The sequence below is a fragment of the Octopus bimaculoides genome, chromosome Z (assembly GCF_046866305.1).
Source record: "Octopus bimaculoides isolate indiv1 chromosome Z, ASM4686630v1, whole genome shotgun sequence".
Classification (NCBI taxonomy): Eukaryota; Metazoa; Mollusca; class Cephalopoda; order Octopoda; family Octopodidae; genus Octopus; species Octopus bimaculoides.
This window is the reverse complement of record NC_142944.1, coordinates 1,386,311-1,402,191: the sequence shown is the minus strand read 5'-3', so window position 1 is coordinate 1,402,191 and position 15,881 is coordinate 1,386,311. Positions and strand designations below refer to the sequence as shown.

The window sequence follows — 15,881 nt, the reverse complement described above, 5'->3', positions numbered from 1 at the left end:
AGGTGAATTTTTTATTATGATAATATATATCGAATACAGAAGGGACATAACAGGATAATACAAACAAAAAAATGTTATCATGAGTTCGAATGAGCCTTACATTTTAAAAATTGATGATAAAATATATATATACAATATATGTTGACTTTTTCTTTTTATTTCAAAGAGGGGATACACCTGTCAGCGGCTGTCCTTTCTTTTTCCAATGTTGATCAAGTCGGGTTATTAGCACCCACCTTTCTCATCACAGCCTTCCGTCGTTTCTTGAACACACTTTGCGACAGGATTCTCCTCTCCAGCCCTATCTTGCTCTTCAGATGGTATCTGAAGTAAAGTAGCAAACCAGGGCCGAAGATGAAGGATCTCCTCACGATTCCTTGCATTCTAGTCCTCCATACACACTTTTTCAACATTGCAACTGTACAGAGAAAAAATGCCTCACCTTCCTTCAAGAGTCCGGTGGGCAGCACATTATTTAATATAGATTCAGCTGATAGCTGTACTCTCCACAAATGTGACAACACGTGTTCTACATAAATTATCAAGCTTGACAGCTTTCAACAGTGTACAACAGCGTGCTGAATGGTTTCCTCATCCAGCCCACGTCGTTGACATGTCGGTGGCACTGATATTCTGTGCCTGGATAACTTCTCGCGAACAGGTAAAGCATTCCTGTAACACTGCCAGGTCAGGGATTTTTGGTAATTATTCAAATACCCTGGCCTGAAAGTTTTTCAAAACAGGTTGGCAAGTTGGTTCTCATCGAACCCCTGAGCCCCTGCAAGGACGTCATCATTTTTACACTCTACCAGCCCTTTGTATAACACTGAGGTGGTATTCCCACTGCCGGCCTTGCCCGTCTTGTGGATAAGCACGAGTGCCTGTCGACACTCCTTTTGCCATACAATCAGGTTACGTCTTTTAATAAAACCGGGTTTCAATCTCTCCAAGGAGGCTGGTTGCAGAAAGAATTCCTCTGCCAACGAATTCCACACCTTATCACCTTCCAGGTAACGCCAGAGATGCCTCAGCCTCAACGCATGTTTGTGCATCATTAGCCAGGGCATCTCTAACCCACCCTTTAGCGGTTTCTGGCAGTAAACGGAGCACCTCACAAGTGGCTTTCCTACCTTCCACAAAAAGTAGAAAAAGAGGCATTCCAATTTGTTTAGTCACAAATCGGGGCATGGGACAATGGTTCGGCGGGAACTAGGTTCCTGGAGTTCTGTGATGCAAATGACCTATTGATCTGCAACATCAACTTCAGGAAGCCAGCTAGCCACCTGATAACCAATCTATCAGGTGACTCTGCTAGCCAGATCAATTTCATTCTCACCAGACAGTGGGATGCATGGTTGCTCTTAAATACAAAGACCCTCCCTGGTGAAGAATGTACCCCACCACCCCCAGCATAGATTAGTTATTAGTGACTTTAGACTCGAGGCCAGAAGGATGCCAAAAACCAGACCAATCTGGAAAAGGAGGACTTGCAAGCTTAGGAACCCTTCACATGGACAGAAATTTAGAGATATCCTCATTGAGAAATTTGATGAGAGGGAGGAGGAGCTACAGTCCTGTGACATAGAAGGCAGCTGGGAATTCCTGTGAGACAGCTTGCTGAGCACCACAGACCAAATCTGTGGCTGGTGCAAAATCCCTTCCAGACCTAGGGTAACATGGTGGTGGAACAATACTGTAGACAAGGACATTAGAGCAAAGAAACAGGCTTGGAATGCCTGGAAAAAATGGGGGTAGGAGGAAAATGTATGAGATAGCCAAAAGGGAAGCTAAGAGACAGGAATTTATAGCCAAGGGAGTAACAGAAAAGAAGTTTGCCGATGTTCAGTGACATGAGGACCAAAGAACTGAAATATTTTGGATTGCGAGACAGTGTGTGAGAGAAAACCATGATGTCATAGGAGAGAAATGTGTCTGCATGGATGATGGTGCCCTTGCGTTTAATGATTCTGCAAAGAAGGAGGCTCGGAGATGCTATTATGAAAGACTGCTGAATGGGTGGAGGAGAGTCTGCTAAAGGTTGACCCAATTGAGGGACCAACTGCCCGAATCGACAGTATTCTGGAAGGTAAAGCAATTAAGGATATGAAGACAGGGAAAGCTTCTGGCCCATCAGGAATCACTGCTGAGATGCTTAAAATATCAGGTGGTGTGGGTTATGCTCTAGTCACCTGCATCGTAAATCAAGTAGTTCATGAAGGAGTCATACCCAATGACTGGTATAGCAGCACCATAGTCAACTGCTGCAAGGGAAAGATAATGATTTAGATAGAAATAACTACAGGGGTATCAAATTATTGGATCAAGTGATGAAAGTTACAGAGAGGGTCATAGCCCAACTAATTAGAGAGAGAGTTAACCTAGATGAGATGCAGTTTGGTTTTGCGCAAAGCAGAAGCACCACTGATGCTATATTTCTGGTAAGGCAACCACAGGAGAAATACCTAGCCAAAGATAAACCTCTGTGCTTGGCTTTTGTTGACTTTTGACAGGGTTCCCCGATACCTTATCTGTCGGGCGATGCGGAAACTGGGGATAGACAAGTGGTTGGTAAGAGCTGTACAAGTCCTGCACAGGGATGCTGTCAGTAAGGTGAGGGTTGGCAATGAGTATAGTGAAGAATTCCGGGTAGAGGTAGGGGTTCACCAAGGATCAGTCCTCATCTCCCTCTTATTCATTATAGTCCTCCAGGCAATAACAGAGGACTTCAAGACAGGATGCCCCTGGGTGCTTCTCTATGCTGATGACCTTGCTCTAATAGCTGAGTACTGCCAGAACTGGAGACGAATTGTGGAAGCAAGGCCTAGGATCAAAGGGCCTTAGGGTTAACCTAGCAAAAACCAAAGTATTAGTAAGTAGGAAGGCTGTCAAATCACAACCCCTTTCAGGTAGATGGCCATGCTTGATCTGTAGAAAAGGCATGGATAGAAACTCCATATGATGTACCCAGTGTAAGCTGTGGACACATAAGAGGTGCAGCAATATCAATAACTGGGAAGATAGTCTTTGTGTAGCAGATGCACTGGGGCAATAAACACTGAAGATGTACAGAAAACAGATTCCATCACATGCTAAGGGGAAGAAACTAGAAGTACTTAATAGCCTCTGTTACCTGGGCGACCAAGTCTGTAGTAGGGGTGGTTGCTCTGACTGTGTAGTGATTATAGTAAGAATAAGTTGTTTGGGACAGACAAGAAATACCATCATAGAGGCCAAAGTTCAGGGAGCTCCTACCTCTGCTGGCAACTAAGGGCCTCTTGCTCAGGGTGAAAGGTAGACTATAAGATGCATATGTGCAAACTGCCATGCTACACGGCAGTGAAACATGGGCCAGAATGCTGAGGACATTCATAGGCTTGAAAGAAATGAAGCTGGTATGATCCACTGGATGTGTAATGTCAGTGTGCATACATGACAAAGTGTAAGCACCCTGAGAGAAAAGTTGGGCATAAGAAGCATCAAATGTGTTATGCAAGAGGCAACTGCGCTGGTCATTTGCTGTGGATGGATGAAGACAGCTGTATGAGAAAGTGCCACTCCCTAACTGTAGAAGAAACCTGTAGAAGAGGTAGAGCCAGGAAGACATGGGATGAGGTGGTGAAGCATGACCTTCGAACGTTGAGCTTCACAGAGGCAATGATGAAAAACCAGGACCTTTGGAGATATTCTGTGATTGAGAAGACCTGGCAACCAAAGTGAGATCTCAGCCCTCCATGTCTGGCCCTGTTAAGAATACGACTGATATGATATGCTTGAGAAGACCTGTTGAGTCAAGTAAAACCAATATCGTAGCTGGGGAAGGTACCCCTGGCTGGCTCCTGTACCACTGACATGTTATCCTTCTTTCTCTTTGATTTTCGAAGAGACATTTACATTAACAGGACATCTGACCTCAATGATGGTATTTCTTGTTTGTCCCAAACAACAATATCTGGTCTGTTATGTATACACTTGACAGATGATGGGAATGTTCCACCAGTATTCCTTCTGCTGTTATTTGCGTATGTATTCAATAACAGAAGGATTCTTTATATTTATTCCAGAACAGCCTTTTACCTGAATGGCATTGTATATGTGTCTCATTGGGAGGTAGTGTGTGTGTGTGTGTGTGTGTGTGTGTGTGTGAGAGAGAGAGAGAGAGAGAGAGAGAGAGAGGAATAAAAATATCAATGTAGGTAATAGATAAACAATAAAAGCTTTAGTTATTTTTTAAAACTGGTTGTGTCCCTTTACATCAAGGATAATTTAGCCATCACATCTTACCAGTTTGATAAAACATGCACTAATTAGTCCACAAAGTTTAATATAATCAATAAAGATCCTTAACCCTACAGCATTCAGATCACTCTTTCAAATGTAATGCTTATTTATTCACATAGTTTTAGATTTAATCATGAGTTATCTCGTAGCTTCAAGATTTTCATGATGTGATTGTTTATATTTAGAAGGACATTGGAGGGTAGGTGTGAGAGGATGGATCTGGTCAGTTTGAACATAAAGCAGATAGAATATTTTGAATAGAAATGGCTGGTTTAAATGCTAAAGGGTTGTTTAAATGCTAAAGCTGTTGTTCAATGATTGAAATTTAAATAGCAATAAAAATTAAAAAATTAATTATTAATTAGAAATCAACAAAAACAATAAAACAACAACATTATTTTTATTAATTATTTATTTATATTCCTCACTTTTCATATTTTCTTAAAGTTTTTTTGTAGATTCAAATTTTTTTTAAATATTTATTTCAGTTTCATCGCATATTTCTTCTCTCTTTCTCTCTCTTCAAAATATTGCAGTATGATCCTGAAATTTCTAAAATCTCTGGCATATATATATATATATATATATACATGCAAATATATACATATATAGAAAGAATTTCAAAAATGATTTGTAATTCCTTAAAAATTTGTTCTAAAAACTTGTAATAATAAAAAACTGAACATTATTTAGAAAAAAATGTGATCCTTTATTTATAATATTTTTATGATATAACATCTTTATACATACATATATATGCATGTCTGTCTGTGCTCATATAAACTATATATACATGTGTGTATGTGTGTGTATGTGTGTGTGTGTGTGTGTATGCATGTGTATGTGTGTGTGTGTGTGTGTGTGTGTGTGTGTGTGTGTGTGTGTGTGTGTGTGTGTGTGTGTTTTGGCACCTGTGCCAGTGGCACGTAAAAGCACCCACTACACTCTTGGAGTGGTTGGTGTTAGGAAGGGCATCCAGCTGTAGAAACCATGCCAAATCAGACTGGGACCTGGTGCAGCTCCCCAGCTTACCAGCTCTGGTCAAAATGTCAAACTCATGCCAGCATGAAAAGTGGACATAAATGATGATGATGATGATGATGATGATGATGATGATGATGATGATGATGATATATGGCCTGCTCACCTAGTCATCAGGGTGGCATAATTTGAAGGCTAAAATGATGTAAAGTGCATTGTGACCAGCAATGTATAACAACATCTGATAGTCTGGTTGATCATGAGATATATGTGTATATATGTATATATATATATGTGTGTGCTCCAGCATGGCTGCAGTCAAATGACTGAAACAAAAGAATAGAAGAATAAAAGAATAAAAGAATATATATATATATATATATATATATATATATATATATATATATATATATATATATATACATATGTATGTACACATACACACACACACATAGAGGGGCAAAATTGTAGTTAACAAACAACCAAAACCAATTCTTGGAGCAGGGAAACCACCATCAACATCAGCACCGAGAAGGTTAAGTGTGGAAATATTGTTGCCATGTTAGAATAAAGGTGAATAACTGTGTGATGTGTGTAAGAGATTAAACAGAGGCAAGCTTCAGTTAGACTCTTCATTCTCATGAAATAAAACATGTTCAAAATTCTTTTCAGTAAGATCATTGGGATAAGTTGTGAGAGAATTGGATAAAGAAATGGTGTTGGGAAGGGCATCCGACCACAGAACATGCTAAAGATGATATTGGAGCTGAGCACAGCTGAGCACAGCTTGCTCATTCTCTGTCAAACAGTCTAACCGATGCCAGTATGAAAAGCAGACATTGAATGATGATAATGCCGCTGCCGCCACTGCCAATGACTATGACGACAATGATGATGATGATAGCAATCACGACAACAATGACAACAACAATGATGATGATGATGATGATGATGATAAGGTAATGAATGTATGTGACAGAAAATTTAAGCTTCGGGAGACAAGTGTAACAGTGATACTGTTATGTATTCTGTTTCTTTACATCAATCAGGACTGATTGACTAGCAAAAGTACCATTTCCATGAGACTGTTTTGTAAATTACTTTGATAATACATCACCACAATCTCATTATCATATCTGAGGAATTTAAGCTATATATATATATATATATATATATATATATTATATAAAGTAACAAACTGAGGAGGAGAAATCCTTCAAATGGGTGTGTTAAACATCCAATTCACTGGTACTTCAGTTGGATACCATATAAATATTGGTATAATTCAATAATTTATTTATATTACAATATTACATTCTTTGGTCTTTTACAGTTTTGATATAGTTATTCATATAATATTATGTTATGTATTATATCCACAGTATTTAATGTAATATTGTAATATAAATTATTGAATGTCAATAGAATATCTCTATATTTGATTTATCTTCATATATATATATATATATATATATATATATATATATATATATATATATATATATTCAGAAATATCGTAATAGCTGTTCTGGAGTGCAGAGAGACCATCATGTTTATGGTATAACAAACAAAAAGGGATTGATTCTAAGATACACATGACCAAACCATCTGCAATACTAACTTGAGAAAATCTACCAACCAGCCAACCAATCAGCCAACCAGTCAACCAGCTAATAATGAACCAATCGAGGAACATTCGAAGTTCATACTCTGCAAGAAATGAGAGAGACAGATGATTGTGAATAGTTTAGTCCTTCCCTCCTGGTGAAAAATTTACCATTCAACATGCATTAGCTTGTCCCAATAAGTTTACCGTCATCAATTCACTGCAGAGAAAGTTCACTGTCATCAATTCAATGTTTTTTTTTTGTTTTTTTTCAATAAAATAGTTTTTAACTATTAATGGCAAAATACTGTGGATTTATTTTCTTGGTAAACATTCCTAAGGGTGAACTATCTTCACAGTCAACTGATGGTGGTGAACTTGCCTGTAATCATACATTTGTGACTAGTGGCATCAGAGAGTGTAACACAAGACAAATTCAGAGATTCAAGACAATCTGAAGTAAGGAAATATGGAACATGCAGATGTGCTCCATGAAGACATTGCTTGGATTATAATCCCTTATACACACACATATATGCACACATACATGCATGCACACACACACACACACACACACACACACATATACATGCACAGACAGACAGACAGACACATGCGTGCATGCACGCACTCACACACACATTTACATACACACACACATATATATATTTATAATGTTAGGAACAACTTGAAGTTTATAGGAGACATTTTACTGTGAGTGATAGACCAGATCTATGAAGAGAGCACAGTTCCAGCTTGATGGAAGATGATAAAGCAGATAGAGCCATAAAAGTAAGAAAAGGGCTTGGAATGACTGAAAGGAAAAAGGGCTTGCAGAACAATATCAGGTAGAGGAGACACTAGACATCAAATATACTTAGTAAGGGAAAAAGCAGAAAGTAGGCAGCGTGTCAATTTTCTCTGATATGAAGATCAGGTGTGTAAATTCGTCCCATTTGCAAAGGTGCTTTATTTTGTATAACAAATCTGGTAAGAAAAAGAATAAAAATGCTATTACAAATGTTGTTGAAAAGAGAATGCTTATTGAGCAGAGATTGGGAATAAACTCGACAAAGGGTCCAGTTACTAAAGTATATGAAAGTAACAAAAGCAGTTTGACCATCAGTGATGATCACAAGGTCACTTAAGATAACTGACAAAGTAGGGCACTCATTGTTAATCTGGTAGCACAGAAAGATGTATTGATAGAGTAGCATTATCATCATCAGCTATTACAAGAGTAAAAGAGATGCTCTAAAACAAAGCAACTCCAAAGGCATCAAATTGATGGACCTAGTTTTATGAAAGTAACGGGAAAAGGTTTAACACAACTAATTAGGAAGAAAATTAGCTTAGATTATTACTAGGACAGGGTACCAACGCTGTCTTCTAAGTGAGGCAGCTAATGAAGATTTTACAGAAAGCAAATCATTGAGTGAAAAACTTTGCAATATTTTGGTACCATTTCATCAGCCTCCAATGAAGGAGTTCTTCACCCTCGAGAGATAAGAACCAGCATGGGATCAAAGAAATGGCAGAAAGGGGGCTTCAGGAGAGATAAGAACCAGCATGGGATCAAAGAAATGGCAGAAAGGGGGCTTCAGGCAATGCAACACAATGGCCTCTACTTTGAATATTAGACTGCTTTTGTGGTAACTTGAGGAATAAAGCAAAGAAGTTACCAAAATGCTGCAAAACTTTTAACATAACTCATAATAAGACACCTAACGTTTGTTGATCTAGAGAGGGCCTTTGACAGGGTGTACCATAATCTGTATCTGGTGGCTTCTAAGAAAACTACATCTTAATAATGAGTGTTTCATAAAAATCATGTGCAAAGATGTAGCCAGTAAAGTAAGGTTAACATCAAGTGCAAGCAGGGGTTCACCAGGATTCAATTCTCATGCCACTACCGTTTATTACAATTCTTACTGTCATGAAAATAGATTTAAAATCAGTTGCCTGCAAAACCTTCTATATTCTGATGATTTAGCTATTGCTGAATCAGAGAATTAGAAAAAAAAATTGCAAATGTGAAGCAAAATTTTGTATCAAGATGTCTTTAACAAAACCTCACAAAGACAGCAAGAGTAGATGATATCTTTTAGGAAGAGGCCATGTTTGATGAATTGAAAAGTGATAGATTATAATGTTATTCATGGTGCCAAATGCAAATTATAGGGGCCCAAGTGATGCATTGGGATCAGAGGTAGACTGAGAGATAAGAGAGACTTTGCTTGTAGCAGATATAGTGAAATAGTGAGAGCACCTGTAAAATAAACTATTTCAAATGCCCTCAGGAATCAATTAATAGTCTCTGATACCTAGGTGACCAAAATAAGCTGCAGAGGAGGGTGGTCTGAATATACAATGGCCACAAGAGGGGTAAAGATTGTTCTGGGAACTATTAACTCCACCTGAAAAATGAATTCTCTCGCTCTCTTTTGCTTTCACTTTCCCTTTATTTCTCTCTCTCTTTTACTTTCTCTTTCCCTTTCGCCACCCTCTCTCTCTTCCTCTCCTTCTTAGTGAAGGGCAGATTGCATGTTGTATGATCCTTGTGCAGAAAATGCAATGTTGCATGGCAACCAAACATGGATTCTGAATGTTAAGGTTGTGTGATAAGTAGAAAGAAATGAAGCAGACATCATCTGTTGGTTATGCAATGCTTATCTGCATACACAAATGAGTTGCAGAAGGGGTCAGTAGGATAAAGAGAAGAAAGACTGTGATGGTAGAAACATGTTGGATGTAGAAAGGATGTGAGGTGGATAAAGAAAGAGGGGGAGGAGGAGGAGGAGGAGGAGGAGGAGGAGGAAAAGAAGGAGAAGAAGAAGAAGGGGAAGAAGACTGAGGAGAAGAAGAAGGAGGAGGAGGAGAAGAAGGAGAAAAGGAAGAAGAAGAAGAAGAAAGAGAAGAAGAAGAAGAAGAAGAAGAAGAATGAGGAGAAGAATGAGAAGGATGAGGAGGAGGAGGAAGAAGTGGATGGGGAGGAGGGGAGGGGAAGGAAAAAAGAAGGCAGAGAAGGGGAAGAATAGTAGTAGTAGGAGGAGGTGGGGAGAAAAAGAAGAGGAAGTAGAGGAGGAGGGGAAGGAAGGGAGGAGAAGAAGAAAAGGAAGGGGGAGGAGAAGGCGATGGAGGAGAAGGAGGAAGAGTAGGAGGAGGAGGAAGAGGGAGGGTTGTTGGTGACAATGACGGAAATGATGATGATTATCATGGCGATGATGATGATGATGACGATCACCATGATGATGGCAATGATGATGATGCTTGCAAACAAGGATGATAATGATGCTGATGATGATGGTGATGGTGGTGGTGGTGGTGTTGATGATGATGATGATGATGATGAAGGAATATTACTAATGCAGCTACAACTGTATGTGTGTTAATAAACTCAGTGATAGTTATATCCTCCACATAAATTAAAAATGGAAGATTCGAATACTGTAAAGTACCAATTGAATATCAACAGTTCTTTGGCAAAAATGGTTTTGTTATCAATAATGTAGAGAATCTCTGTCAGTGCATATAATCTAGATAATTTCAAATTCTCTAATTTATTTCTGGCTTATGGTTGTTCTATTGTGTTGAATGCTTTTTCATTTTAATATAAACCCATCTGCTCAAGGAGAAATCACTTTTAGCCAACTTTGATTGGCAGTCTCAACACCACATTCTTTGGTTGCAGTTCAGCCAGACTAAACTAAACTGAGAGCTCATACAGTACATACCAATTACTTAAAGTTGGTTGATCTTGTATACTCTTATATATGTATATGTGTATGTATGTATATGTGTGTGTGTATATATTTATGTACACACACACAAACATGTGTATTTATTGTATATATATATATAATTATATGTATATAAATGCATATATATATAATAATAGATATATGTATGAAATTATAAATATATATATATATATATATATATATATATATATATATATATATATATATATATATATATGTGTATATATATATATATATATATATATATATATATATATATATATATATATATATACACATATATAGCATGTCGTTTATATTCATTTAAAAGAAGAAAACAAAATGGAGATTAGGAAGTTAACATATTTATTGTTAACAAATTGGTCATCTTCGCTTCTTACATCTGTTTCAATTAATACTCAATAATTTAATTATAAAATCTGTATATTAAATTTACATTTATGTGACATAAGCATAGTTTTATCAGAGGCAAAAAACGATGTACCTTAGGATGTTATATGTAGACCTATCAATTCATTTCAGCAGATTAAACTGTAATATTTCGTCTGCTGAAATGAATTGGTAGGTCTGCATATAACATCTCAAGGTATATCTTTTTTTGATCTGATGGTAATTATACTCATGTCACATAAATGTAAATTTAATGTACAGATTTATAATTAAATTATTGAGTATTAATTGAAACAGATGTAAGAAGCAGAGATGACCAATTTGTTGTTAACAATAAATATTTGTTAACTTCCTAATCTCCATTTTCTTTTCTTCTTTTAAACAAATATAAACTATATGTTATATGCTATATATATATATATATATATATATATATTAATGATTATAGATATATATATGTAATTATATATATACACACACACACACACACACACACACACACACACACACACACACACATAAATAAAACGGGAGAATTGAAGTGAGAGGTTTGTTTTTTTCTTGTTCAGTTTTTTTTTCTTTTTCTGTGTTTATAAAAATTTTGTGTCCTTCCTACATCATAAATTAAATGTAGTTATTATATTAACTTCAGGCAAAGGTGATATAAAGAAAAGGCAAACAGTGGTTTACTTCAAGAGATAAACTTTGTTTCGGATTGACGGAGAGTATTTCAGCAGACAGCAGTGTACAAGATCCCAATCCATTCTTTTGTTCCTGATTGTTCCGGACAATTTATGGAATTCCAAGAAGAATTACCTCCAGCAGTTTGCAGCCTGAAATAAATAAGAATTAATATTTATATACACAGTGATATTATAATTTTGACAAGGGACAGAAGTATTGATTTCAAATTTTGGCAAAAGGCCCCACAATTTTGGGGGAAGGTGAGTCAATCACATTGACATGCTTAGTGCATGAACGATGAGAGAGGCAGAACGTCAGATTGGTTACAGACTTGTGCAGGTCAATGTAGATTTGCATTTGAAATTGAAAAAAATAGGTATAGTCTTTCGGCACTTCCTAAAAAGTAAAATGTATGTAATTTAAAATCTCCTGTTTCACTTCAAAAGTATCAAAATACAATAAGTGGTATCATTGTTGCAGAGGAAGACTTATGGAATGATTTTTAAAATCGAAGTCTATGAATCAGTATCAACAGTCAATAGTTTCAAATGCAGAAAGTTGCAGACTGGATGGCACAAAATTATGCGACAATTTGTGACTTGCTTAAAAGCAAACAAGAAGTTCATGGACAACTTCTCAACCTCTCAGTCTTAATGATAATGAAGAATACAAAAACCAAAATTTTGTTATACAATGTCGTCGTTGTCGTCATTGTTGTTGTTGTTGTCATCATCGTCGTCGCTGTCATCGTCATTGTCATTGTCATCGTCATTGTCTTTTTCATCATCATCATCGTCATCATCGTCGTCGTCATCATCATCATCATCATCATCATCATCATCATCTTCATCATCATCATCATCATCATCATCATCATCATCATCATCATTTAACATTCGTCTTCCATGCTAGCATGGAATAGGGATTTGGAATCTGAGCAAGTACCTTATTAGCACTCTGATACAATCCAAATCTGGCAAACCATATCAAATGATAAGGAACATAATGATTTATTTAAGAGAAACAATTACAGGATACTTCAGTCAATAGGTAAATCCTGAGTTTGTTTCATACAATATACAAAGTATACAGAATGAAGACATCCTAAAAAAAATTGAAGAATTATACATCTTCCACATTTATTACAAAATTATTCTCATTAAATTCCAATCTGATTTGTGTTTCTGCTGGATAAGTGTTCTAATATCCTTGAGTGTAGCATTTATGGGCATTTAGTTGATTCAGTTGCTGTACATATTCATCCAGGTGAGAAATTCCTATGCAGCATTGTTCAAGGTATTACCTGTGCAGGTGAGTGAAGCGAGCTGCAGAATCCAGTGTTAGATAGTCCTTCTTAAAGTATATTCTAGGTGAGGAATCATAAAATCTTAGGGTACATGACAGTAGAGATAGCTTTGAAATATGATAGGGCTACAGTTTCAGTATCGTTTAAACTTAGTGACCTTTTTAGAATTTTAGGGAATGGAATATGTTATGTAATTAATAGCAAAAGAGAAAGAAAGAAACCTTAATTAGGTCAGGGTGCATTCAGCTCAGTGTATGTATTTAAATATTTATGTGTATACATATACATGCATATACACCTTCTCCTTGACTTATGACCCATGCAACTTACGACCATCTACACTTATGACCACAAAAATAAAATAAATAAATAAATAAAAAATTGATCTTTGGACGTTGGGCAGCTGTAAGTATGATAACTACGGCAGCATCTGGCAACAAAGGCCTCGTTTACTGTTCCCAACACACTAATAAGCACAATCTTTACAGTTTTCATGCTACAAATTCTTCCTATTTCAAATTTTAAGGGATTGTATTTTTTTGTTTTTCTTCCTCTTTCTTTACAGTTCTGGAATCAAACAGGCATAATGGGTCGATGAGTAAGTAACTTCAATTTTCCTTATCTATGATTGTTATGTCTGGTCTACCATTTTCTAATTTTTTGTCCGTTTGAAGAGGAAAGTCCTTTAAAATCTCATGTTTCTCTGACTCCAGAACTCTTTTGACTCGATGATTGTACCAGGTGTTTCCAGCTTCAAATCCCCATTTCTGGCACAGTGAACGGTAAAGTTTGTGCCTATAATAATTGGTGTGTTGGGAACAATAATCCAAGATATAGACTAGTGGCTGAGGAAAATTGAAATAGGATGCCCGGTAGAGCTCCTACAAAAAATTTGTCTCTTAGGGACAGCAGAGATTATCAGGAGGGTTCTAATACTGCTAAAAATTTGTGGATACCTAAGGTCACAGGTAGTAATCCATTATTCACATACCAGAAATAAGACTGAACCTGAGACAAACAAAGATAATAAAAACTCGGAATGTGAACATCAGATATGGAATATTCCAAAGTGGTAGCTTATCTCTATTGCAATTTGTATTGGCCATGACACCACTCACTATGATACCACGAAACGCTAAAATTGCTTAGGAATCGGGAAAAGGAAATGGTCAGATAAATCATCTCCTTTTCATGGATGATGTAAAGGTTTATGCGAAAAATGAGAAAATTTCGTACATACTATCCACATTTTCTCAAATGATGTAGGTATGGAATTTGGGACAGGATAGTGCGCTATGTTGAAAATGAAATGAGGAAGATTTGAGAGAAGTCAGGGAATTGAAATACCAAAAGGGTAAATAATGAGAGCGGTTGAGAAAGGACAGTGGTGTAAGTACTTGAGAATATTGGAAGCAGATAAAATAAGAAATGAAGGAATGAAAAAAATGATTAGTAGGGAATATACAAGTAGAGTAAGAAAATTATTGCAGTCAAAACTGAATTCCAAAAATCTTATTGAAGCAATAAATTCAAGAGCAGTTCTTGTAATCAGATATGGAGTTGGAATTATAGATTAGACCAAAAATGATATAAGGAAATGTTGTGGAAGGATTCCAACCACCTCCAAGTGACTAAATGAACTGTCAAGTCATCAGCAGTTTGTAATGTAGCAGTTCACTGTGATCCTCTGATATAGAGCATTGAGTCTCATGTAAGAGTAGCATGTCGTGTATATATTTTCCTCTCCTCTGCTTCATTATATTATATATCCAATACAAGGATATAAAAAGAAACTTGACAGAAAAACTAGAAAGTTTTTGACGATGTATGAGGCCTACCATCCAAAAGCCGATATCAACCAGCTGTACTTGAGGAGAGACTAGGGTGGAAGAGACTTAACAACAGTAAAAGAATATGCACAGATGAAAAGAAAAAGTCTAGTAGAGTATTTACAGAGCAGTGCAGAAAAACTACTTTTTGTTAATAAAGAACAAGTGATGAGGTACATAATAGGAGAAAAGGACGAGAAGGAAATACAAAGAGAGCACGGCAGACAGATTGAAGAGAAACCTCTGCATGGCTAATTTTTGAAAGCCACTGAAGACGTATGTGGGACAAAATCCTGGGCTTGTTTAAAAAAAAAGGGGCAATTAAATAAAGAAAAAGAAACAAAGAGCCTAATTGTAGCAACCATCAAGCAATAAAAACAAACAACTTGAGAAAAAATGTATATGGAGAGAATGTCAGAAAAATGTAGAGACTGTAGAACTTGGAATGAGACAGTGGAACACATTGTAGCAGAATGCCATGAGTTGGCACAGGAAGAATATAAGAAATGGAAGCATGACCAGGTTCTAAAAGTTTTACACTGGAAACTGTGCCAGAAATGGGGATTTGAAGCTGGAAACACCTGGGACAACCATCGAGTCAAAAGAGTTCTGGAGTCAGAGAAATGTAAGATTTTGTGCGATTTTTGAATTCAAACGGACAAAAAATTTAAAAAATAATAGACCAGACATAACAATCATAGATAAAGAAAATTGAAGTTACTTATCATAAAAAAGAGGAAGAAAAACAAAGAAAATACATTCCCTTGAAATTTGAAATAGGAAGAATTTGGAGCATGCGAACTGTAAAGGTCATGCCTATGATAATTAATGTGTTGGGAACACTATAGACAAATGACTGAAGGAGATTGGAATAGAATACCAAATAGTTTGTCTCTTCAGGACAGCAAGTATTATCAGGAAGGTTGTAAGCACTTGAAAGACAGCTGGAAACTTGTGTACTTCCAAGGTTAGAGGTAGTAGCCTGCTAACTACATAGATCCTTCGTGGAATAAGACAGAACCTGAACCAGACCAAAATAGTAATCA

General features: G+C 36.6%; 1 protein-coding gene across 1 annotated transcript in view; it reads right to left on the bottom strand.

Moving 5' to 3' along the window:
- Positions 1–11,565: 11,565 nt before the first annotated feature.
- The window catches only part of LOC106868853 (serine/threonine-protein kinase DCLK2), a 196,816-nt gene continuing 192,500 nt past the window's right edge, over positions 11,566–15,881 (bottom strand). Inside the window, exon 16 of the mRNA XM_014914296.3 lies at positions 11,566–11,849. Coding sequence (XP_014769782.1) covers positions 11,829–11,849 — 21 coding nt within the window. The 3' untranslated portion in view covers positions 11,566–11,828. The remainder of the gene's footprint in view (positions 11,850–15,881) is intronic.